This window comes from Orcinus orca, chromosome 16 (genome assembly GCF_937001465.1).
Source record: "Orcinus orca chromosome 16, mOrcOrc1.1, whole genome shotgun sequence".
Classification (NCBI taxonomy): Eukaryota; Metazoa; Chordata; class Mammalia; order Artiodactyla; family Delphinidae; genus Orcinus; species Orcinus orca.
The window spans coordinates 50,616,491-50,642,602 of NC_064574.1; the positions used below are offsets into that span (position 1 = coordinate 50,616,491).

Here is a 26,112-nt window from a genome sequence, read left to right on the forward strand (position 1 = left end):
TGGCTGCTGGCCTGACACGGGCAGGAACCCCCTGGCCTGGGCAGGAAGGGAGGGAGGCCCAGGAGCAATCACTGGCTCTCTGGTCAGAGAACCCGAGCAGGGAAGCTGGAGCCCAGGACCTGCTGAACACAGCCAGCCCAACAACCAGGCCGAGGGCACAGGGTGCCACAGGGGGACATGGCCAGAGCAGAGCCACCAAGAAAGGGTGCCGGCCACAGAGCAGTTGCACTGGTGATTTGAGCAACCTCAGTGAGAGAGACAGGTGGAGTGAATTTTATTTAACCCAGTGTAACTACAATATCACCCCCTTAACACATAACCAACACCTGAGCAGCTGAGAACACAGTGCCTGCGCTCTCCCCACACCGGGTCCTGAAGCCGGGTGCGCTGTGGCCAGTCTTGCTTCAGGCCAGCACTGACACTCAGGTGCCTCACCCCACCCAGGTGGCCCTGCTCTCTACTGTTGCCCAGACCCACCCACGAGGGCTGTTGGGGGGCTTCCCTGTGACAAGGTCAGTGTCTCAGAGGCAACCCCTTGCCCAGGAAACCCAACGCCCCGCAGCCACACCACACACCTTGGAGCCCAGCGGGTCTGCGTGCTGACGGGGCGGCCCGTGTTTTGGGTGCACCTGAGCTTGCAGACAAGGACAGTGGCCAGGATGCAAGGAGAGGGAAAGAGTGCCTTCCCCGAGGGCTCTGCAGCGGCCCCAGGAGCAATGGGGACAAGGATGCAGTGGCCAGGGGCCTCCCTTCCATGGGCGTGGGGCAGCCCCAGGTGCTTCCCCACTTGTGGGTCTCTGAGCCTCTCGCCTGCATCTCTCTCTCGGCGGTGTCCCCGCTGGGGCACTGCCTACCTGCACCACACATGAAGGAGGGCTGCATCCTGGGTTGCCCCCCCGCCCACCAGTGGGCCTGTGAATACTGGGAAACTGGACCGTGGCCCACGCTGGATGGGAACGAGAAGCCGGCACCAGTTGTCTGGGTACAATTCCTTTATTTCTCCCATTCAGATCCCCACACTTGGACCCCTGTGCCCCCCATGGAGGGCTCCCCTGCCAGGATGGAAGAAGTCTTTTGCGGCCCCATCCCCTTGAAAGAGGCTAAAAGCCAGGTGGAGTGCCCGCCAACCTACCACAAAGGAATCCACGGACCTCATCACAGAAGTGGGCTGGGGACGTGAGTCACTTTAGAAAAAAAGTCCCGCGGGGCACTGGGGACACAGGATCCCAAATCTGGCACTGCCCAGCCTGGGAGGGGTGCATCCCTGCTCTGGGCTCGCCAGCTCTTCCCAGAAACAATCTGCCCCCAACACACTGGAAGCAAAGCTGCCCCAGAACATCACTCGGGGCTGGGGGTCCTCAGGGGCCCATGGGGCCCCCGTGTGCTGAGAAGACCCGCCTTCCCTGTGCCGTCCACATGGGCGCTGTGATAGAGGCATGGCTGGACTTGGGGGTCCGGGCCCACAGGAATGTCTCAGCTCTCCCCTTTGGCCCAGAACCTGGCTCAGAGCCCACTGCACCAAGTGGGTGTGGCTTGGGGTGCACGGGTGTCTGGGAGTGCGGCTCCAGGGTCTGCTCTCCAGGTGGTCCTGCTCCCCCGAGCCCTCGCCTTCATGAGTTCAGCTTGTGTTTCTGCCCAGACCCCAAATCTCACGGCTGCAAACTGAGCTGAGGGCTGAGAGGGACAGGACCAGAGGCCTCTGCTGCAGCGAGTCGCCCAGGCCTCCAGCTGGCAGTGCTTAGGGTGCACTGCTTCCAGGCAATGGGCCCGTCCTGGGGGCTGCAGTACTCGGACCCACAGGGCCCAGCCTGCCAGCTGTCACACGTGCACACACATGCAGATACATACGCACACTTGCGGTCTCTCAGAAAAAAGAGCAGCAGTTCTACAAACTGACTCCTCGAAGTCAGGAAACAGGAGGCTGGCGTGTGAAATCTTGGAGGGTGAAGGAATGAGGTCGGGGGGGAGGGGGGCACTGAGAACACGAAGAGACCACATGTGTCACACGCTGGCTGGGCTGTCCCCGAGGTCTGGAGGACGCTGGATCCGCCGCTGCCTGGGGAGCGAGGCAGGCACCCCGGGGGAGGTGCCAGGGCCTCACGTCTGGGCCAGAGAGAGCTCCTCTAGGCCCCCCTTCCCAAGCCGGTACCTGGCGAGGTCCTTCCTGGTCACCAGCCCGACCACCTGTGGGAGCAAAGCCAGGTCATGGGATCTAGCGGCCTCTGCCTCTGTGGATGCCGCTGTCCCGTGTGCGGAGGACAGCATAGTCTGGGGGAGCCCTGCGGGTGGGCAGGCAGGTTGGTAGGCTGCAGGCAGTGGGCTCCCCCCATCACCTGATTGCAGTTGTCCACCACCACGAGGTGCCTGAGGCCCAGGGCCCGAAACAGCTTGAACACCCGCGGGAGAGATGCCTCCTGCAATGCAGACGCAGCCTCAGCTCGCCCGCCGGCCCCTGCCCCACCCCGGGACAGGAGCGGGCCAGGACCTGCCGCCCCCCTGCCACACCCCCGCCTCAGCTAGCACATCCTGCTCTGTAGCCACCTCCACCCTCCTACAAAGCTCGCCCCCCACCCGTCTGCAATGGCCAGTGAAGCCAGAATGCCACCAGGGGTGGTGGCTGCATGAGGCTCTGGAAGTGGGGGTCAGGCCCCTGCTCCCCACCGCCCCTGCGGCACCTGGGGCACCGTGTAGGGGGAGGGGTTCATGAACTCGGAGAGGTCCATGGTGCACTCCCGCTCGTCCTGGGACACATGGATGGACTGGATGGGGGGGAAGCGCGGGTAGGCATCACGGAAGTCCTTCAGCCGCAGCCGGCGCCGTAGCAGGCCCATATAAGAGCGTTCTATGAACACCTGCGGGCGGGGGGCAGGCAGTGGGTGGCAGCGCCTCAGAGCCCAGGGCCCTGCCCGGCATCTCCTGCCACCCCCTTCTCCTGCCACCCCTGACAGCCTACCTTGTGCTTGAGCAGGACGATGAGCTGGGAGCGCAGGATTAAGCCCTGGAGCCGGGCTGGCTGCACAAGAAACAAAACACCCTTGTCTGCGGAGGACCTGGGACTTGGGACCTAGGGCCTGCCCTGCTGGCTGGTCCAGAGGGGCCAGGCAACAGCACCGGGACGCCTGGGGGCTCCAGCCAGGGTCCCCAGCGATGCTGGCTGCCTATGGGCACTGGCCCTGCTACAGGCATTTCACCTGCACAGGCTCATGGATCCCCAAACGCCCAGGAGGGGAGGCAGGACCCCAATCACGAGGTGCTGAGAGACCATAGCATTTGTGGGGGCGAAAAGCAGACCGTGGCCCAGACGTCGCTGCACCTTCCATCAGGACCTCCTGACAGGCACAGCTGTGACTCCTCAGCTGGGGGTGCAGCTTGGGGTGTGACCACAGGACACATAGGCGCATCAGTAACTACCCAAGCTGCGGGAACAGCGCTCACATGGACCTGTCTTCACAGCCGTGTGACCAGCGGAATTCTTCCAGAAACCCCAGAGCAGGGCGTCCACATTCACGGGAACCATGGCCCCCAACACGCCCCACTCGCCAGCACAGATGATGAGCCCGGCTTCCTGCAGCTGGGTGGTACCTGCGTGCCGTCGGCATCCTCCACCACAGGGAAGCCATTATGATTGGACGCCGTGCTGCTCAGCACATCCACAATAATGCCCACCTTCTCCCTCCTCCGCAGACAGGTGACTGGTGTGCTCATCACCTCCCTGTAGAAGAGAGACGCTGTGATCCACCACGGGGCAGAGGAAGCTTCCCGAACAGCTCAACATGCAGGAAGTGGCCGGACTCAGGAAACCTGGAGACAAGGTGGGCCAGGAGCGCAGACCCCCAGGTGCTGCCCTGGGGGAACCAGCCCTGCACCCACGTCCTGCTCCAGGCTGCCCCCACCAAGCCTCCCAGGGCGTCCAGCACCCGCCCCCCAGCCTGCGGGCCTGCCCCGGGGAGGGGTACCTGGCGGTGAGCGAGTGTGAGGTGACTGGGGCTTCCCAGTGCAGGAAGGGCACACTCTGCAGCTGGATGTGCATGTCGTACAGGCCCTGGGGAGAGGACGGGTACGGCCATGCAAGAGGCTGCTTGCGGGGCAGCCTCCACAGGGCCCCCTCCCTTGCGGCGGCCGAAGACCGCCAGTCTTTTTCCCAGCCTCAGGCTCCGAGGCCAGGGGCACGGGGAGGGGCTGCAGAGCGAGGGCGAGCAAGGCAGGCGGCCTCTCCCACAGGCCGCACCTCGATGAAGACATCCCCGACAATCTTGGCGGTCATCAGCACCAGCATGATGGGGAAGCCGTAGGTCACATTGCTGGTGGCCTCCATCATGATGACTGTCAGGCTCAGCGTCATCCTCACAATCCCACCTGCCAGGAGGCGGGGAGGGGAAGGGAGGGTTGGGGGCACGAGCCTCTGCAGGCTGCGCCGCCGGCCCCTCCCATGTTCCCGTGCCGTGTTCCCTGTGCAGCTCCCGCTCTGTCCGTGCAACCCTGTGTACCGGCCCCCCCAGATAGCACCAGATGGGGACAGTGACCCTGCCCAGCCACACGCTGGGGGAGTGGCCCTCCTGACCTCCGGACGCCCATGTTGCAGCCAGCACTCACCCAGCTGGGCAGCTGCTCCCATCAGGGCGTACTTGCCAGGGTCTGCCCAGACCTGCAGGGAAGACAGAGGGGATGCTGGGGGAAAGTGGCAGCCAAACCCACCAAGATGCACTGACAGCACTGGGCCCAGGAGGAAATCCTACAGTTTACACAAAAAATGGTCTGTGGCAGCATCACCTGAGTTTGTAAATACCCAGCTGTGCCCGCTCAGGGATGCACTGAATGAACTCTGCCACCTGCAGAACTCGGCAGCCTAAGACAGGAGGGTATGCACTATGGCCGGGGCGGGGGGGCGGGGGCACCCCGCGTGTGTGCAGTGACCGGAGTCCGTGGACAAATGCCTGCGCCACACCAGGGAGCCTAAAATGGAGTGAAAATCGGACTCGTGCTACAACATGGATGAGCCCTGAAAACATGGTGCTCAATGATGAGGCCAGACACAGAAGGCCATGAAGCGTGATTTCGTGAATCTACAACAATCAGAAGAGGCGCATCCGTGGAGGCAGAAAGCTGATTAGTGGCCACCAGGGGCTGGGGAAGGGGGACACAGATGTGACTGCTTAATGGGGACAGGTTTCTTTTTGGAGTGATGAGAACATCCTGGAACTAAGCAGTGATCACGGTTACACAGCTCTGTGAACAGGCTAAAGAGCCACCCAACCGTTCACTTACAGAAGGAGAGAGTTTATGGCAGGGGTCCCCAACCTCCGGGCCATGGACTGGACCGCACAGCAGGAGGTGGGCAGTGGGCAAGCGAGTGAAGCTTCATCTGCTGCTCCCCACTGCTCGCATTACTGCCTGAACCATCCCCCCACCCCCGTCCACAGATGTCTTCCACAAAACCGGTCCCTGGTGCCAAAAAAGGTTGGGGACCACTGGTTTATGGTACGTGAATTACGTACCAATTAAAAAAAACAAAATTAAACTAAAAACCGTGTCTGGAAGGAAACCTGGGACACATGACCTGGACCCAGTGAGGGGAGGCTTGCTGTGCGTCTCTTACAGTTTTGGTTTTTTTTTTGCGGTACGCGGGCCTCTCACTGTTGTGGCCTCTCCCGTTGCGGAGCACAGGCTCCGGACGCACAGGCTCAGCGGCCATGGCTCATGGACCCAGCCGCTCCGCGGCATGTGGGATCCTCCCGAACCGGGGCACAAACCCGTGTCCCCTGCATTGGCAGGCAGACTCTCAACCACTGCACCACCAGGGAAGCCCCTCTTACAGTTTTTTAAAGTCTTACTTGAACAACTAAGATGCAAATAGAAGACTCACAGAATAAAGACCAAGGAGCCCACGGAGGCAGGTGGGAGGAAGAAGCCAGAAGGCAGCTCCGGGGCCAAGGCCTGGACACCGCACTCCCAGGCCCCAACTCCTGCACCTGCCCCCATCCTTCTACACCACGCTCTCTCCCAACACCCGTGCCCTCCCTGAAGGCTACACGCACGCACGACCCCTGCTCTGGCCCACGGTGGCCCTAGTGGGCACCGGGAACACCGTCCCTTCCTCCCAGCCCAGCCGGCCCCTAAGACCCCCACTCACCGCGGCCCCGGTGAGGTAGGACAGGGAGATGCCAAAGAGCCGGCCCCAGGCAGCTCCGATGAGCAGGGATGGGATGAAGACACCGGCCGACACCGTGAGCCCGTAGGTCCAGCAGGCCAAGAAGAAGTAGACCAGGGTGAAGAGGCCGAGCGTCATGGGGTTGTAGGAGCCTGCAGACAGGGCGCTGGCCAGGGCTTGCCACACGGATTCAACCCCAGGCGGAGCTGCCTGCCCAGCAGCCCGTCAGAGCCTCCTGGTCACACCCAGACCCCCAGAGTCACCCCCTTCTCAGAGGCCAGGGTGCCGGGTCTTGGGGGCCCAGCACTCAGAGTGTGAGCACGGCAGCCCAGCGGGCAGGGCAGAGGGGAGCTGGGGCCACTGGGGCCCAGAGCTGCCAGCAGGATGGTGACCTGGGCCAAGGGAAGGTGGCTGCTGAGGTCTGCATGGAAAAGGGTGGCACTGAGACCACCAGGGGTCAGGGGAGGGTGCAGGAGGGAGGCCATGGCCGCCACGGCCACCACCCTGCATCAGATGACTCCAGAAGTGGGAAGACGTCACACAAACCCCGGAGCCAGCACCCCCAGGGGGCCTGTATGGCCCGCTCAGCATCTTTGGGGGCTCGGCCTCCCCCCCGTTTAAAAGCCTTTCTGCTAAATCGCGTGAACTCCCACAGCGCGCGCGCACACACACACACGCACGCATGCGCGCGCACAAATGTGAGAACCAGGGAGTTCCCAGAACTAGTATGTCAGGAAACAACTAGAGCCACAGACAGACGGGCAAGCACGTCGCAGCAGCCACTCTGGATCTCGGGGGTGTGCCCCTCCTCCCCGCCCCCACCCCGCGGAACCGAAAACAGGGGAAGTGGAAGCAGGTCTGTGCCCAGTCTGAGCCTGTTTGTTATTAAGAACATGAAGCTGGGCAAGGCACCTCGCTGGTATACGAGTCACCAGGCTGTTTTCTGACTGAGAGTGACCTCTGCGAGCAGCGCCCAGAAGAAAAACTCATCCTGGGAGGTGAGACTGTCTTAATGAATGACAGGACGGCCTCCAGGGAGGGAAGGAGACACGTGGGGAGCTTGGCTGGGCCCCTCCCAAGCACTGGCCACCAGCCAACCCCAGGCTGCCAGCCCCCACGCTCCAGTGCACTCAGCCCTGCAGGGAGGCAGTGGGGGCTCGGCCAGAAGCCATCAGCCAGGCCTGGGCCCAGTGTCTGTGGGCTGGCTGCAGACCAGGCCAGAGGGAACAGGCCCACATGGGGACCTGCGTCTGACAGCACAGAGTGCAGAGCATGGGCACACACCTGGGGGGTCGTGGAAAAGGCTGACCACGCTCTTCTCTGGGGTGTTGAAGAAGGCTGCAGCCATCGAATTATACTCGCCATCGGCACAGAACAGCTGCAAAGTCAGGAAAGAGAACAAGCCAGTGGGACACAGTGTCCTGGCCTGGACAGCATCAGGCACCAAGCACACAACAGGCGGGTCAGGCTGCTGTCTTGGAGGGGAGGCAGGACCCAAGAGCCAGACCCTGGCCCAGTGAGGGCTTCAGAAGCCATCCGGCCAGGCAGGGGCTGCATGGCGAGTCTGTCCCTGGGGTACGTGGGGATCCAAAGGCTCACGTTTGGAGCACGCTCCCACAGTTCACTGGGCAGACTGTGGGTCCCTGCAGGCCTTGACCAGGGCAGGGGCTCCGTGCAAAGCTGTGTGGGTCAACCCCACAACCCCACCAGAGCCAGCCATGCACCCCAGACCCACATCTGTGACAAGTCTGTGAGTACACACTCCACACCCACCGGCAACCAGCAACCGCTTCCGGTTCTGGATGTTTCCCATAAACAGAAACCACACGATGTGTGGCCCTTGCTGTCTGGCTTCTTTCACTCAGCAGTGTTTGCCAGGTTCATCTGTGTGGGAGCACGTGTCAGAGCTCCAACCCTTCCTACAACTGAGGAAACCCACTGTGTGGACGGACCAGGCCGTGTTCACCTGCTCGTTACTGACGGGCACAGGGGCTGCGGGCAGTTGTGCCGCGGTGAGCGTGTGCACGCGAGTTTCCGCCTGCAGGCCCACAACCCCACCTCCACAGTCCCCTTGCAGAACCTGTCAGGCCGCTGCTCTGAGAGGACCGGGGTGAGACCCCAGGCCGATGTGGCACCCACCCATGTCTGGGAAGGCTCACCCTGCCCCTGCCCCGGCTGCCTACCTGGAGTGGATAGGACACGGAGCTCCCCTGCAGGGGCTGGCAATCCCGGGACGAATAAATCAGCACGAAGGCAACCGTGGCCGTGACGGCGGCCACCAGCATGGCCTCGATCACCTGAAGGCAGGGCCGGTGGATGTACCTGGAGCAAAGAGCCGGGGTGGACTGAGCTGTGGGATGGCTGGGGCGGCAGCCAGGGCAACCTGAGCCTGCAACTCGGGAGAGCCGTCCAGGATGCTGAGCTCATCTGATGACCAACCCGCCCTGGCTCCTGAACACTCTCAGGCTGCCTCCCGGATGCTCCCCAACCTCATTTTATGTTAGCGCAAAAAGACAAGAAAGGAGAATGCCAAGACCCACCCCTACGGCTTCAGAAAACCAGAAAGCTCTCATGATGGCTCTCCTAACAGCAGAGAACCTGTGTTGGACCAAACGTGCCCAAATCAGGACGGCCCCGTACAAACCGCGCTGGCGCTGACATGAGAGGCCCAGAAGAGCATCAACCCAGGGCCGCGCCAGATCCATGGGCTGTGCCTTCCCTGCCAGGGGCCATCCTCCAGGCCCCACCCGTCCCCCTGCCGAGTGGGTCTGTCTCCTCAGGTACAAACCACCGTGGAGGAGTGTGCTTGGCACGTGGCTTCCCCACGGCCCCGTGGGCAAGAGCCCATGACCGGTCAGTTTTCAGATGCCCTGGGTGGCCACACCTCTCAACTCAGTCCCTGAACAGGTTTCTCACCTGATTCGAAACATCGTCAACCAGTAATTCAAGGCGTTGAACACAGCTCCGAGAATGCCACCTGGGACAAGGAAGGAGCTGCGTGTCCGGGACTCGGGAGGAGAAGCAGGCTGCCCAGGCAGCAAACGCCCGCTGGGTGGAGGGCTCACGTCCCACGGGCTTTCAGAGTAAGGAGTGTTGCCCAGGTCCGTCTGCTTCCCAAGGGGCTGTCATCAGCCAGAGTGCAGCTCCGGTCCTCCCAGGGTCGGGCTCCCTCCCCACTGCCCCGGGCGGTCCTGGGACAGCCAGCAGGGATGGAGACCACGTGCTTCTCTGGCCCTCGAAGCCGGGTCAGGCCTGGAGCCCCGCAGGCCCTGTCCCCACTGGTCGGCGCTGTCCCACGCGGGGACGGCCCTTACCCACCACGCCCATGGCGATGAAGATGGGGATCTCATGGATTGTGTACACCATCGTCTGTGCAGAGGGAGGAAGAGGAGACCTTCTGTGAGGAAAACTGCCACCAGCTCCTGCTCAGACTCGGGATCGGACGTTTCACAGGACACACCTGTGCACGGGAACCCTGGTGCTTTCCTGCAGGGCGAGGAGGCCCCCAGAGAGAAAGGCCGGGTGCTTGGGCAGACCGCCTGCCTTCTCACACGGCGGCTCCGGGGGGCCGCCTGAGCTTTTGCCAAAGGGTAAGTGAGGGGCCATGAGCAAGGGAGAGGATGCTGGTGACCTAGCCACCCAGGACCTCTGATGCATCCACAGGTGAGGACCAGCCCCTGAGAGGCTCCCTGGGCTCAGCAATGGCAGTGTGCAGCGCAGGCCGCCCCAGAAATGCTGCCTGCGCCTCTCGGCCTCCAGAAACTGCTGCAGGAGCGCTGGCCACCAGTCTAGTGATGTTGCCTGACAGTCTGCAGGCACCTGAGCCACTCCTGGAGTGCCCGCTGGCTGACGGGCGCCACAACCTGTGTGGCCGGGTCACGTGCACCCTCCTGGAGCACCTCCAGCTCCAGGTGCTCACAAACAAGGGGCCTATCCCACGGCTAACAGCTAGACCTTTCCAGAAGCCCGGCTCTCAGGCCGAACCTTGAGTAAACAACCTGGGCCCTGCTCATAGAAAGAACCAGAGAAAAAAGGGGACGATGCAGTGGGTTACCTCAGTGTCAAATCTTCCAAAATTGATGAGACCGGGGCTGGACAGATCCCACACGTTTCCATGGTAAATGCTTAAGACGAAATTCAGGGTGAAGGTGGAAATCATGGAAGCAAAGAACTGCAGGCGGAAAAAGACGAGTGCCGTCAGAGCTGTGGTGATGAGTTGCGGCAGTGTGTACAGCGGCTGAGCCCAGGGCCAGAGGGTGGGGAGGGGCTGCAGCAAAAGGGCTGTCTCCCCTCCTGTCACCTGGGTGGTGCCTAGACCCTCCGAAGGCTGAGGGAAGGTGGCTCGGAGCCCCACTGGCTCGGCCAGGGTAAGAACGTGTGCGGGGCCTGGGGTCCCGATGAGGACGGAGGAGAAACAGGCCTACGGCTCAGGGACCCACCAGCTGGACGGGAAGCTCAGGTGCAGACCCCACAGTGTGGGCCAAGAGCCATGCGTCCACCCAGCTATGAAGGCCCAGTGCCAGGGCTGCCCGAACTCGGGAAGGTGGCCGTCCCAGGCACTTACAATTCTCCACGTCAGGAACTGATTCCAGAAGGATGCACCCTCCTCCAAGCTGAACAGGACCCCACCTGGAACAGCCAGTGGCCCAGCCCTGAAGTGCCCGCCCAGCCACAGACAGCCCCTCACCCACTGCCACCCATGCCCCCAGACCCCAGGACACCAAGCCCACGACAGAGGCAGCCATCGGGGCCTCTTGAGAAGCCCACCCCACACCCTCACCAGGCACTGAGTCCATAAACCCCAAAACCACCCCTCTCACAGCAGGGAGAGCCTGGCTCCCCCTACACGGGCAGTCACCAAGCTCTCAGACCAGGCAGGGCCGCCCTCCTCACCTACAGGGGCCCCAAACGCAGCAGACACTCCAGCCGCAGCTCCTGCTGAGACAAAGTCCCGTTTCTCTGTGTCTCTGCGGAAGTACTCAAAGATCTGAACCGAGACAGACGGAGACAGGGTCTCAGCCAGTGCCTCCAAGGGCACTTCTCTCAGAAAGGGGGGAGGTGGGCCCAAAAGCGAGGAGGGAGGGGAGGGAGGAATGTGGGGAGGCCTCTGGACAAGCCACTCATCAACCATGGGGCTCACAACCCGCAGGACTGAAGAGTTGGGTCTTGGGCAGCTTGCCTGCCCACCAACATCCAGAGAAAATAACCCATTCACAGCAATATTTAAACACTGAGGTTTGTGCAATAAAGACCAGAACTGAGCACCAGCAGCCCACACACATGACCTTCCCGACCTCTCTAGGCCACGCATTCCTGTGAGCTTATAGCTACAGGTCATTTCCTTGCAGAAATGCACACTCATCCAGAGCACCAAGGCAACAGGATGCCCCCATGGACAGGATGCTAGGGACCCTCAGAGGCGAAGGGAAGGAGGCTGCAGGGGAGGCAGGGGCCCAGCCCTGGGGGTATGGACGTGGGCGCAGGGAAGACCCACCTTGAAATCCCGCTTCAGTGACGTGGACCTCCCCTGGGAGACCCCAGCAGCAATCACGGAGCCCGAATGGATCATTGGTCCCTCCTGGAAGGCACAAACGGCTGCGTTCAGATGGGCGCGGCTCCGGGGCGGGGACACACCGGCCCCAGGCCCCACGGGTGCAGAGGGACTCAGGCAGGGGTAGCTGCACTCTGTTACCTTCCCCACAGCCAGTCCCCCAACCACGGACAGGATCACGCCAGACACTTTGATCACCAGCGTCTGGAACACAAAGGAAATTGCACCAAGTCTGATTAAAGGCCACACGTGGTCCAAGAACCTGAGCGACAAACTGCACACGGGAAGGGACCTAATCATGTGAGCCCTCGGCAGGCATGAGCACCAAAGAGGGGGCCGGCACCCACGGCGGGCGTCCTGGGGGAGGGGGAGCTGGCAGCTGATGTTCTCCTGACGCCCATCTCTTCAGCCCTTCTGTCCCAGGTGGTCATGTACACACAGAAGACACGCAAACAGCAGCTATCACTCCGTCCTCGGGCTCCGGGCTCCAGGCTCCTGCACCCGCACCTACCTCGGGCCCTGCCCTCCTGCTGCAGGGCACGGAGCACAGGCACCCCCACCCCTCCTGTCCGCTCCCCGGAGTACCTCCTCCCCAGACAGAGCAGGAGAGACGCTGCCAGCAAACCCCAGACCAAGGCACACCAGCTGCACACCCTGAAATGATCACGGGAGGAAACCTGACCTCCCAACCCCCTTGGAATCAGTGTGTTACCCAGAAGATCATGCACAATGAGATTAAGGAAAATTCTGAAAAAACTCACCACTCAACACAGCTACTCTCATTCTGAAATACTAACCACCGTATGGAACTTAAAATGTCTACGTGGTTGCAATCGTGACAGATGTACCTTCAAGTATTTTTGCGTCATTCAGAATGTACGACAGTTTTACCATTTTCCAAAGAAAGTTCACATAAAACCTGCCAGCACACCCACACGCAGGCTCGTCAGCAGCAAACAGCACGGGTCTGGGCGAGTTTTGGAGGCGGAGGTGGACAAATGACACACTTCTCACCCAGCAAGGAAGCCCCTTGGGCTAAGCCCTGAGCTCCCGGCGGGGCCGCCTCGTGTCTCACCTTGAGCCGGACCACGTGGGGGATCTTCACCCCGTTGAGGAAGCACTTGATCTGGGGGATCCCGCTGCCAGCAGCGACTGGCTGGAAGGAGGGGCGCCAGCACTGAGTCCGCAGGCCGAGTGAGCCGCCACTGCCGCCGCCACCGCCACCAGGCCCAGGAAGACGCGCCACGCAGTGCCCAGGTCGCCCAGGGTAGCGGCTTCTCGCCTCTCCCCACTGATACACAGAGCAACCACCGAGGGGAGGAAACGCCTCGGGCATGGGAAGGCTTGGTGTCCCCAAGGCAGGCGGGGGTGCCCAGGATGATGGGAGGCCCACGTCACACACCCGCTGAGGGGCCAGCACTGTCGCACCCTCTGGGGGACACTGCACTGCACCCCAGACAGAAGCTCCTGGACGCTGCCCCTTCTTCCTTCCAACGCCCAGAGGGAAAAGCAAGGGGGCACAGGAAGGAAGGGTGCCCCAGGAGCGTCTGACCCCTCGGGTGGGTCCCTCCACCCGGACCCCTGGGCTGAGCGCTGCCTCTGCTCCCTGCTGCGTGAAGTGGGTGAGGGAGTGTGCGGGTGGATGGGCACGGCCGCCAGGGCCAGGGTTGGAAGGCCCAGGTGGGCTTCGTTTTGGCTGAACCGCCTGATGCCTAGCAAGGATTCCACTACAGTCTAGCCAGTGAGTCTCACCGGGAAGACGCTGCGGGGGGTTGGGGTGGGGAGCGGTGGAGGGGCCCACCTACCTCTATGAAGGCGACGATCACAGAGCCCAGGAGCACAAAGGCCACATTGAGCGAGGCCCACAGCAGGAGGGAGAAGGACAGCCCGCCCCGCGCCGTGAACTTGTCAATGTCTGGGCTCGTCAAGGACCACGCGGGGTGGTGTCACCCAGGCGCCACTCCCCAGTGGGCTGCACTCTGGACTCTGGGACCTGGAGCACTTACTGGGCATCTCAGGGTCACCACAAAGCCTGACCCCCAGACATGCAGCCCCCGCCCAGTCACGTCCCCCGGCCAATGGCATAACACAGGTGGGGGCTCCTCCTGTGGACCCGCTGGCTCTGGGCAATCACAGACAAAGGATACTGTCCTTGACGACCCGGTACTTTAGGCCGGCCAGCTTCTCCACCACGATGTCGATGAAGCAGGCCACGAGGCCCGTGAGGATCCCGATCATGGCACAGATGACCCAGCGCTTTATCTCCACGGTCCGGAAGGCCTGCGGCAGCGGGCATGAAGGGGGGCGCTGTCACAGGAGGGTGCAGAGGCGGGACGTCCCGTCGTGGCCTGCTCTAGTGACTGCCACCACGCACAGGGCTGCCCTCAGGACCCTGAGTCCCAGGAAGAGCAGCCCCACCGACATCTCAGAGGCCGTGGAGCACTGGTGGGACAGAACTCCCCAACCCGGTCATAACTGGATGCTGACGCTCCAGCCGCCACAGCCACCACCCCTAAGAACAGCTTCCTCAGTGGTAATGATGTGACACCCGCACAGGTCTCTGTGCCGGGCAGCGGCCAGCGCTCACTCCGGGACACCAGCTGGAGCCAAGAGGGGAGGGAGGTGGTGGGGACACCGTGGCCATGAGGCCCAGCTGCCCGCCAGACTCACTGTGTGATTGATGCGCCGCTCCTCCTCCAGGAACAGCTGGTTCTCGCTGTTGTCATAGTCCAAGCTCTGCGGACCGGGCAGTAGAAACACTAGTAACTGACCCCAGCTCGCAGGTTCAGGTCGGCCACCGCGGGAGAGGGCAGGGAGCAGGGGGGCCCACCTCATACTTGAGGGACAGAAGCTTCTCGTTGTGCGGGATCTCCTTGGGGAAGGGGTGAAGGGGGTCCATGTCCTGCGGGAGGAAGAGGCAGAGCTTGACAACCCAGCATATGTAAGAACGAAGCAGAACGAGGAAAGGGCCATGCTCACTCGTCCCGCAGGGCAGGGACTCTCCTGAGCCCAAAGCTAGACAAGCACAAGGCAGGAACTGGCAGACACAGACTCTCCACAGGACACCAGCAGGCAAGGTCCCACAACACCACAGCCAGGCGGGTTTATCCCAGGAACACAAGGTGAGTTGACCCCCAAAAAGCAATTAGTGTGGTGGGTTGACCCCCAAAAAGCAATTAGTGTGGTGGGTTGACCCCAAAAAAGCAATTAGTGTAAGATGTCTGTGGTCCACGTCCAGGTTCTGGCACCAGCCTCTGACCCACCCGCTTGGCATCTCTGGGTGACGAGTGTGTCTGGGCTGGGGCTGGAAGACCATCACAGGATTAGCGGGCTGGAGACACAAGCAGCTCATCTCTAACGGCCAACGATTTAATCAGTCCTGCCTGTGTAATGCAGCCTCCACACAAACCCCAAATGGAGGGGTTCAGGGAGATTGCAGCTGGTGAATGTGGAGGTGCTGGGAAGGTGGCTCCTAGGGAGAACGTGGGGGCTCTGCACCCCTTCCCACACCTTCCCGGGGCATCTCTCCCACCTGGTTGTTCTCAAGTCATGTCCTTTATGATAAACCAGTAACATAAGCAAAGTGTTCCCTGAGTTCTGCAAGCCATTCTGGCAAGTTATGGAACCCGAGGAGGAGGCGTGGGAACCCCTATTTACAGCTGGTCAGTCAAAAGCACAGGTGACAGCCTGGACTTGTCACTGGCATCTGAGGTCGGGGGGTCTCGTGGGACTGAGCCCTCAGCCTGTGGGTCTGCACGGATGCCGGGAAGTTAGGGTCTGAACAAACTGACCTGCAGGACACTCAGGTGGTGTCTGGACAATCAGAGGGTGAGTTGGTATGAAAGTAAAAACAGTTTGATACTGTTCCAATAGAATAAAGGACCAAGTCCACATGAAATGAACACCTCAGTAGTCACAAAAAGCATCTGACAAAACTCAACCCTTCGTGATAAAAACACTCAATAAACCAGGAATAAAGGGAACTTCCTCAACCTGATCAAGACACCTATAAAAAACCCACAGGTGGGCTTCCCTGGTGGCGCAGTGGTTGAGAGTCTGCCTGCCGATGCAGGGGACGTGGGTTCATGCCCCGGTCCGGGAAGATCCCACATGCCGCGGAGCGGCTGGACCCATGAGCCATGGCCACTGAGCCTGCGCGTCCGGAGCCTGTGCTCCGCAACAGGAGAGGCCACAACAGTGAGAGGCCTGCGTACTGCAAAAAAAAAAAAAACCCATAGGTAACTTCATGCTCAGTGGTGAAAGACTGAAGCTCTTCCTCTGAGATCAGGAACAAGACGAGGATGCCTGCTCTGGCATTTCTACTCAGCACTGTCCTTGTCCAATTAGGCAAGAGAGAAAAGTGAAAAGCATCCAGATTAGAAAGGAAGTGAAACTCTTCTTTGCAGATGACATGATCTTATGTGTAGAAAACCCCCAAAAGTACACTAAAAACAATTAGTATTAATAACACATTTAGTAAGATTGAAGAATATAAGATCAGTATACAAAATCAAATGCATTTCTACGTACTTGCAATGAACGATCCAAAATGAAATTGAGAAAACTCTATTTACAATAGCATAAAAAGATACAGAAAATAAACTTATTCCTAAAACACGTTTAACAAAAGAAGTGTAAGACTTGTACACCAAAAGTTGCAAAATATTGTTGAAAAAAACTGAAGACGTTAATAAATGAAAAGCTATACTGTGGCTCGGGACATTTGATGTTAAGAGTCAATGCCACCTCTAAGTTCCAGCTGGCATTTCTGAAGAAACTGACAAACTGAGCCTAAATCCCACACGGAGATACGCAAGGGATCTCGAAAGGCCAACACCTCCTTGAGAAAGAAAAACGATGTGGGATGATTCAAAGTTCCTACTTTTGAAACTTACTACAAAGCTAGTCATTAGCAGAGTGTGGCCCGGGCGCAAGGACAGACAGAGAGCCCAGAAACAAATCCGTAATGCAGACCCAATGCAGCCAAAAATAAATAAATAAATTTTTAAAAAGTGAAAAAAAACCCCACAGAAACTGACCTTCAACAATGGTGCTGAGACAATTCAACAGGGAAAGAGTAGTTTTCTCAAGAAATGGTGCTGAGAAAACTGAGCATCCATATGCAAAAGAATGAATTTGGACCCTTATCTCATACCATGTACAAAATTAGCAAAAAACAGATCAAAGATCTAAACTACAGAACTCTTATAAGAAAAGACAAGCAAATCTTTGTAACCTTGGCTTAGGTGATGGTTTCTTAGACATGACACCCAAAGCACAAGCAACAGAAAACAGATCAAATGGACTTCATCAAAATTAAAAGCTTTTGTGCTTCCAAGGACACTGGCAGAAAGTGAGACCACCTATGGACCAAGCGGAAGTTTTTGCAAATCCTGTAACTGATGAGCAACTTGTGTTTAAAGTATATGAAGACCTCTTACAGCTTCATTATAAAAACACAACCTGATTAAGAAACATGCACGCGGTCTGAACAGAGTTCCTCCAGAAGACATGAAGGACACACGGTACCAGCAGCCTCAGGGAAATGCAAGTCGGAACCATGAGCCACCTTCAAGGAGGAAGTCAAGTGCAAGTCTGGGGGAGGGGGTTTCGGGAAATGCTCCCCTGGCAGCTGCTGGACAGTTCGACCCCAGCACAGGGGCAGGAGAAGTGGACATCACCCATCCAAGGGCCCACCACCCCGAGACGCCCTCCTGCAGGCCCCACACCTGCCCACGGCACCTGCCCCCCAGCTCGCACATAGCAGCTAGCTCAACGGTCCTGGCCTGACATGTACTCCCCAACCTCTGCTCATCGGGCAGCCTCAGGGGACAGGGCCCCGCAGAGCAGCCTTCCCTGGTCGCCCAGACTCTGCAGACCCCACTGTCTGCACGTCACTCTGTCCCCATGCTCTGCACAGAACCGCCAGTGTCTGCCATCCTCTTGTTCAGGTTTTCCGTCTGCCCTCTGCTAGGCTGTGGCTCCACAAGAGCAGGCCTGACTTTCCCAGGAAGGGGCCTGGCATGAGCAGGAGCTCCAAAAATGGGAAAGGACGACCACTCACAGGGTCCAGAAGCTCATCATCCAGTTCCACGTTGCTCATCTGTCCGATCCGGAAAAATGCTGAATGGGGTGACTAGAAGCAGAAGAGAAATCATAGGCCGCTTAGCTATGGGGCCGGGCTGCACTGTGCACTACCCCATTGCCTGGCCCTGCACTGTGCACTACCCCATTGCCTGGCCCTGCCTGTGGAGCACAGAGCCGCACCTGCCGTGTGGGAGACTCCAGCAGGGCCAGTGCTGGACCCCAGGCCCATCCCCATGACCCACAGCCTGTCACTGAGGAGCCCAACCTCCAGATGGGAAGCCCCACCCTCCCCTGTTCTACAGTGTCCTCCTGGCCACCCTCCTTCCCCGGCCTGGAAAACCCTGGTGATTGAGGGCCCCTCCTCCAGGAGCCTTTCTATCCCCCCACCTCCAAACCCCATCTTTCTCTGTTCAGCCCCATCATGACAGTGAGTGGCTACCAGGTGGGGACCCATCACAGGCCTCCAGGCAGGCCCCCCAGATATGTGCCCCTTTCCGGGGCAGGACCTTTCTGAAGCGGGGCTGCACTCCTGGGCACAGGGGCAGGTCAACCACAGAGGATGGACACCCTGGCACATGACTGCCCTCACGCCCACTGCCAGGCATGGTGGAGGCCAGGACTAGGGAACAAAACACAGGCTGCTCACAGATGCATTTCAGAGAAACAAGTCACGCTGCAGGACACAAACACTGTGTGGAACATACGGCATAAAAACACAACCCGTGGCTTCCCTGGTGGCGCAGTGGTTGAGAGTCTGCCTGCCGATGTAGGGGACGTGGGTTCGTGCCCCGGTCTGGGAGGATCCCACATGCCGCGAAGCGGCTGGGCCTGTGAGCCATGGCCGCTGAGCCTGCGCGTCCGGAGCCTGTGCTCCGCAATGGGAGAGGCCACAACAGTGAGAGGCCCGCGTACCACAAAAAAAACAAAAAAACAAACAAACAAAAAACACAACCGGTGCTCCTCTGAAACGCAGCCTGGCGCCCTGCCCTGCCTCTCCTCTGGCGGAAACCACGAAGCAGTGCAGGAACAAGGACCACAGAGCCCGCCATGCCAGAGCCCTGAGCACACAGTGACTCCAGCACAGAAAGTTTAATTCAGCAGCACTAGCCCTACGGCTACTGGTGGTTACCAGAGGGTAGGGGGGATGAGGGGGCTTTGGGGACACTGGTGACTCCTCTGGGGGATGTCGAGCCTCCTGGGGCTGCTGTGCCCAATCACACAGCCTAGGCGTCTGAAAAACAAGAAACGTGTTCTCTCCAAGCTCTTGCACCACAAGTCCAAACTTGAGGTGTCAACAGGGAGGGCCCCCTCTCAGGGTCGTGTGGAGGATCTTCCAGCCTCTGATGGATGCCGGCAATCCTTAGTGTTCATTCCCTGGCTTGTGGCCACATCACTCCAATCTCTGCTCCGTTGCCACCAGCCTCGTGTGTGCGTGTATACATGCACGCATGTCTCTCCTCTCCCATGAGGACACCAGCCTGACCACATCGTAACTTGACCACAGCTGCAAAGGTCTCAGACACGGGTTCCAGGTCAGGGGTGGAGACATTCCGGGGGGCACTGCGCACCCCACGGCAGGTGGTAACTTGTCAGGTGTGTTCACTAGATCATCATCCTGCTCCACCGTGTGACTGCACTTTTCTCTATGTATATACAGCAAACGTCGGTACAATAGGTGGGTGAGGAGAGAAATATAGCCATTTTCTTTCTTAAAAACAATCGACAATGCCCCCAAACTGCTGAATCTGATGAGAAAGGCAGGGCGGGCCCTCCAGCTCCAAGCACGGGCAGGAATGCCTGGCCCGCTGGCCCAGAAAGGATCCCAGTTCCAGAGTGAACTCAACCCAGGAGGGGGCCCGGAGCTGCAGCCTCTGCTCCCTATGCATACACGAGTCATCAGGAAAGGTGTGCCAGTCGCCAGCCCGTCCACAGCAACACGGAACAGGGACGTCTCCACGGAGAAGACGGCGTGCAAAGACAGGCAGAACTGAAAGTCGGACTGTGAAAACAGAAGACCCATCTGCCGTCCAACCCAAGACGGAGGCCACAGACCAGGTGGTCTGGCCGTTTGTACCTCACTCTTCACTGATGGACTGCACCCCATGATCACTCCCACCACACCAAGTCAGCCCCCGCAGAGCAGCGCCTCTGCCACCTAAACAGTCCCCGAGGCTGAGGCTGCAACCGCGCACACGGCTGGGGGAGGGGGGGCAGAACGGTCCACATGGCACTGACTCACTCGCTCAGGTGACAACGGGTCCTCAGCACCCGGCCGGGAGGACGCCAGGTGAGCACACATCTGCACCAGACAGCTCCATTCTGGACCCGGAAATGCGCTCATGCGGAGATGGCGCCCCCATTACAACTCCCAGGCACACCCTCTCCCACCTCCAGCACCTTCCTGGTTTCATCACCTCTTTTCTGAACTTTATGGGCATCTCTTAGGAAATATCTTTTGTGATGAAAGAAGCCATTTACTGGAAGTTCAGTGATTCATCTGTTCTGTCTGTTCCTTTCTCATTTCTTAAATGCAAGTTGATTACTAGCAGTTCCTCAAACTATTGATACACACAACAGCCTGGATGAAATCTCCATGCTTTCGAAAGAACTGAAAGATTTCAGACCATGTGGCTCCAGAGACTGGATGTGCTCGTAAGGTCAGACCCGGAGGGAGGACAGATTTGGGGGGGAGGGGGTGACTGTAAGAGGCAGGACAACGGCACTGATGGACGTGCTCACACACATCCACACGTGTGACAATGGCAGGGTGCTACTCACACACATTGTGCCAACATCAATGCCGGGTTCGGCAGGTACTACCGTGAGGTAAGACGGAACCATCTTGGGAAACTGGAGGAAGGCACACAGGCCCTCTCTGTACTGTCTTTTCAACTTCCCGTAAGTCTACAATTATTTTAAAATTTAAACGCAAATGATACTACATCAAAGTGAAGAACTTCTGGGCTTCCCTGGTGGCGCAGTGGTTGGGAGTCCGCCTGCCGATGCAGGGGACGCGGGTTCGTGCCCCGGTCGGGGAGGATCCCACATGCCGCGGAGAAGCTGGGCCTGTAAGCCATGGCCGCTGGGCCTGCACGTCCGGAGCCTGTGCTCCGCAATGGGAGAGGCCAAAACAGTGAGAAGCCCGCGTACCGCAAAAAAAATTTAAAGAAAAAGTGAAGAACTTCTGTGTACCAAAGGAAACAACAGAGTGAAAAGGAACTAGCCCTACAGAATGGGAGAAAATTACAGATCATGTAACCGATAAGGGTTAATATCCAGAATACGTAAAGAACCCCTACAACCCAACAACAACGAACAAGCGGATTAAAAAAACAGGCCAAAGACTTGGGACATGAAGATCAAAACCACAATGAGATACCACCTCACAGCTGTGAGAATGGCCAGGGTTAAAAAACAGAATAACAAGCACTGGTGAAGATGTGCAGAAACAGGAACCCTTGTGCACAATTGCTGGGAGTGTTATATGGAGCAGCTGCTGTGGAAAACAGTATGGCGGTTCCTCAAAAAATTAAAAATAGAAATTACCTTATGATCCAGCAATTCCACCTCTTGCTATCTACCCAAATGAACTGAAAGCAGGGTCTCAAAGAGGTATTTGTACACCCACGTGCACAGCAGCATTTTTACAGTAGCCAAGGGGTGGACGGAGCCCAAATGCCCATCGACAGATGAATGTATAAACCTAAGGTGGTCCATCCACACAATGGAATATTATTCAGCCTTAAAAACAGGGAAATCCTGTCACATGCTACAGCATGGATGAACTTGGAGGACGTTGTACTAACAGAAAGAAGCCAGTCAACAAAAAAACAAATACCCTATGATACCACTGCTATGAGACGTCAAATTCACAGAGACAGAAAGCAGAATGGCCTTTGCCAAGGGCTGGGGGAGGGGTGGGGAGTCAGTGTTTACTGGGACAGAGGTTCAGTGTGAGAGGATGAGAAAGTTCTGGAGGTGCTGGGGTGATGGCGGCACGACACTGGATGGACCTCATGCTGCCAGACTGTACACTTAGACATGGTTAGGATGGTAAATTGTGTTATGTGCTTTTACCACCATTAAAACAAAGTTCACAGACAATTTAAAGGCCGCCTGCCGCCCACTCTGCCACTTTGCATTTTAACCGCCCCTCCCAGCCCAATGCCCCCAAGCACTGAGGGCACAGGGCCTCCGTAGCCAGGGGCTTACAGTCAGAAAAACCAAGCTTCCCATAAACAAAAGTCAGTGTAAACCGTGAGAAAGGCTTTGAGGGCAATGACAGAGCCTGAGGGAGAGGCCTGCCCGATTCGGGGTTGGGCAGGCGCATTAGGCTGAGACCTGATGAATGATGTGCAGAGGGGGCCGGATGGGAACAGCCCCGCCACTGCACCTCACTTTCTGAGTGCTGCAGCCTCTGCCCGGAAGGCCTCCCAGGACCCTCTGACTAGGCTGGGCCCACCCTGGTCCTCAGCTCTCTGCACTGTCCGGTGGTACCCACATCCTCTCCTGCCCTCCCCCAGACTCTGAGCCCCTCACACTAGACCTGGGCAGGTACCACTAAAGGCCTGAGGGAGTCCTCAGGGGAGGGTCAGCTGAGGGGGCAGGCCTGGACTCTGCAAAGCAGGGGAGGAGGGGGAGAGGAGGGGGGGAAGGAGGAGGAGGAGGAGGATAGTACAGGGCGCTGAGGCAGAGGGACTTCCTGGAGGGGCTGCCCTGGGGCTGGGAGCCAGCTACGAGAAAGATGGGGTGCTCCCTTACATTGAGCAGAGCTCAAGGGGCCAGTGGGGATGGTGATGACCTGCCCCTGCAGCTTGCCTGCACATGACCCCCTCCTGGCCCCCCATACTCCGACCGTAGCCCGTGGCTCCAGGTCACCAGGGCAGAACACCCCAGTTCCCAGAGGAGTAAGTGCCCCAAAACTGATACTAAACACTAACCTGAAGGTCCTACCCCTCAGGCTGCCTCAGGAGGAGCTTCCCGAAGCTGAGGTCCCTGGAAAGGACCAGCACTTACAACACTGCAAATACCCACCCCCACACCCGCAGCCTCTGTTTCTGGCTCAGATTTCCCTCTGTAAGTTTTCAAAATGCTCTGCTTCCTGCTGCCCACATGACCATGACTTGCTGGCTGACCTCACCCTCTCCTTGCCCCAGGGGTGGACAGGCAGCAACTTGCTGGATGACCCACCCTCACCCCACACTCAGGCACAACAGGCCGAGGGCCGGAGAGAGGGTAGAGCAACCCTGAATGGCCTGGTTCCAGCCAGATGGAGGCTGAGCTCAGGCCGGCCCCCAGCCCACCCTGCCTGGGGCTGCCCAGAGCAGCCACCTCATGGTGCCTGGCAGGTTCCCATGCCGGGTGCAAGAACACCAGCCTCCAACTCTGGACGCCCTGCAACAAACCATGAAGGACCAGGAGGTGGCAAGACAAGCTCTCCTGTCCAGCTCACCAGAACATTCTCATAGAGCAGTTGTTGGCCTGGGCTGTCACTTTAGTTCAAACGACCCTGGTCTGAGAGCAGCTTACAAGCCGCCGTCTGCTACAGCGAACTCAGCCCTCTGGTCCAGAGCCGACCCTCCTGCAAGAAAGCCGGCCTCGAGGAGTTCAGTCATTTGCACGGGAGTCGCCCCAGGAACAGCAACTCAGAGATGATCACTTCCAAGCTGCCGTTTTTAATACCTCTGAGAGTAACTAGCGTTTACCACCTTGTGACAGGTGGTGCTCGGGGCTGGAAGCATATTAGCTTTCCTGCTGGTGAGGAGCCTGAGGCACAGGAGGCTGCAGCACTTGCCTCTGCTGGTCCAGAGCAGAGTTCCTAGCACCAATGCCTCCAGTGCCCCCCTACCCCATCCACGCAAGGCCGTCTAAGGATCCTTCAAGGCTGGACTCTCCAGCTTCTGAAGGATTCTCCCACAAGATAAAGCTAAATTCGAAGCCCGCAGCTGTCCCCTGCAGGTCGACCCCGGTTCCTTCCCCCAAGCCTCCACTCCCCACTCCGACTTACTTCCCAAATGCTCACTCCCTTTATCTTTCCCCTCTGTCCACCCGTCTGAGGATCATGCACTCTTCCAAGACAGGACCTAGTGTGACCTCTCCTGCTTTTGGGGTCCCTCACACCTTCCTCACAGAGCACTGGGCCTGGTTTTCCAGGAGCCTGGAGCCAGGAGGAAGGAAGCTGTATCATGTACCTCTGAGTCCCAGGCAAACTGCATGCAGCCGAGGACACGACACGCACACAATAAATTATGTTTTAAGTCACTTAAGAGCAGCTAGTCACTTATTAAATGCAAATGAACAAACAAAAAAGGTCGCAAAGGTTCTTTTAAGGGAATGAGTTTTAAGGGAAGAAATCAACAGGTTATTTCAAAAAAAGCCAACTCCTGTGTCTATGCATAAAGAAAAGTGGGAAACTCTTGAGCACATTCAGTCCCGAAATAAACCCCAATTCAACCTCGAAGCTTCCAATCTCTCTACCTGTCACCCTTAAAGCCAAGCCAGTTTCATACTTCTGGTTTGTAAACTTCAGATTACCTTCTTTTAAAGAGTAAAAAAGAAGCAAATGTTGTGAGAAGAAAACAACAAAGCATCCATATCCCCACCACTGCAAATTCTCCCCTTTCACGTCACTTCTCATGCAGACACAGAAAGCACTTCAACAGAAAATCCCACTCAAGGAACAGACTTTGACCTTCATTGTCTGATGCATTTCTGGGGGCTGGGGAAACCTAGATAAGCTCTAGACAAACAGCCTGATACTTGAATTCTTCCTCATTAAACACCACACAAGTGTTTAATGGACAGATCTAGGATAGGAGGAGAAAAACGAAAAAACAATCACAAAACCGAGTAAGGCCAAGCAATCAACAAAAGAAGTTCATTAGCTCAAAATTAACACACACGGAAATTCACTTAAGGACGCAAACTTCTGTGCTGACCTGCAAAGCACATTTCAACCACTGTGCTTCAATTTCAATGAACTGCTAAGGGAAACTGAACGCACATATTTGTCATTCCTAAGGTCGCCCTGAAGGCCTGTCCCGCTCCCTGTAAAGATGCAGCCCCCCAGATATTCCCACTGCAAAAACAAACTCTGCAACCTAAGCTCTTAAAATCTCTTGGGGTTCAAAAGCAGTAAAAATAGTTGCTCGTGTATACAGTGTTCCAAAAAAAAAGAAAAGGAAAAGGTTACCTAAGCAGAAGACCATCTGCCTTCTCTTTAAATCCACTAAGAAATAAACTGTGAGGAGATAAATTAGCTTCATGCTACCGGGACTCTACAGCAGCGTGCGACTGGGCTCTCCCACGCTCCTTAACACCAAGATAATGGGCCGGCTCCTCGACCCCGAGAGTCACCGGGCCGAGCGCCTCCCAGCGTCTCCCAGGACTCCAGAACCCCGGGTTCCAGGTTCCGAGCTCGCCCTGCCGTTTACCAAGCGGGACCCGAGGCGCGTTCCCGCCTCTGCCACTAGGACTGCCCGAGCACGGACTCGCCGCGTCCCCGCGGGCCCGGCTCCCGGCACCGGCAACCGCGGCGCGGACCCGACCCGGCCCGCCCCTCCCTGGGCTCACCGCGCGGACGGCCGCAGGCCCAGCCCCGTTCAACAGCGGCGTGGCCTCCCCGGCCGGCGCCCCGGGCCGCGCCGCCCTCCGCAGCAGCGGCGCCGCCTCGTCGTCGTCCACGTCGCGTCCGGACCACGACACCTTTTTGGAGACGTTGGCCATGTCCCGCCGCAGAGGACCGGCCAGGCAGCGCCTTGGCCGTGTTTGTTCTCGTGACCCGCGCCTCGGCCACGTGACCCGGACGGCCGTCACGTGGCCCAGATGGCACCCGCGTGCCCCGGCGGCGGCTGCGGGGCGCGCGCGCGCGCGCGGCCTTCTGGGAGTTGTAGTCCCGCCGCCTGGTGGACTCGCCTGTCAGGACCGATCACCACGTAGCAAACGGTTGTGCTGAGGACACAACACAGCCCTGTGGCCTTCCTGCGGAAAACGCTCCACTGATCCCATCCCAGGGGGAAAATGCAGATGAACCCAAATTGAGGGACACCTGCTAAACAGCTAGCCAGCTCGTCCCGTAGTGTCAGCGTCACGAAAGACCAAGAAAGACTGAGTGACTGCCTTGGATGGAGGATAAAGAGATGGGCAACTGAAGGCTGCTCGTGGGCCTGGCATTTTGGGGACAATTGGCAAAGATTGGATCTGCACTGTACATTACATAGCGGTGTTATAGCTGCGCCCAGTCGCCCAAGGGTGATCTTTGTCTGGGGGTCATATCAGAAAAGTCCTTTTTCTCAGTAGACATACACTGAGATATTCAGGGGTTGTG

At 58.4% G+C, this 26,112-nt stretch overlaps 1 protein-coding gene across 2 annotated transcripts; it reads right to left on the bottom strand.

Annotated features, from left to right (window-relative positions):
- Positions 1-974: 974 nt before the first annotated feature.
- Positions 975-25,583, bottom strand: CLCN7 (chloride voltage-gated channel 7). Of its 2 annotated transcripts, XM_033429204.2 has the most exons (25): positions 25,359-25,583; positions 17,764-17,835; positions 14,530-14,601; positions 14,370-14,435; positions 13,847-13,979; positions 13,505-13,614; positions 12,775-12,855; positions 11,841-11,903; positions 11,643-11,726; positions 11,042-11,135; positions 10,713-10,777; positions 10,203-10,319; positions 9,463-9,517; positions 9,065-9,125; positions 8,332-8,470; positions 7,433-7,526; positions 6,131-6,300; positions 4,594-4,645; positions 4,229-4,356; positions 3,957-4,042; positions 3,583-3,712; positions 2,954-3,013; positions 2,676-2,852; positions 2,334-2,414; positions 975-2,184 (listed from the first exon to the last, which is right to left on the bottom strand). In XM_033429204.2, the coding sequence occupies exons 1-25, from the start codon at positions 25,509-25,511 to the stop codon at positions 2,098-2,100; spliced, it is 2,430 nt and encodes an 809-aa protein (XP_033285095.1). In that variant the 5' UTR covers positions 25,512-25,583; the 3' UTR covers positions 975-2,097. The 2 variants fall into 2 exon arrangements, with proteins under 2 accessions (XP_033285095.1, XP_004270385.1); XM_004270337.4 differs by lacking the exon at positions 17,764-17,835.
- Positions 25,584-26,112: the final 529 nt, after the last annotated feature.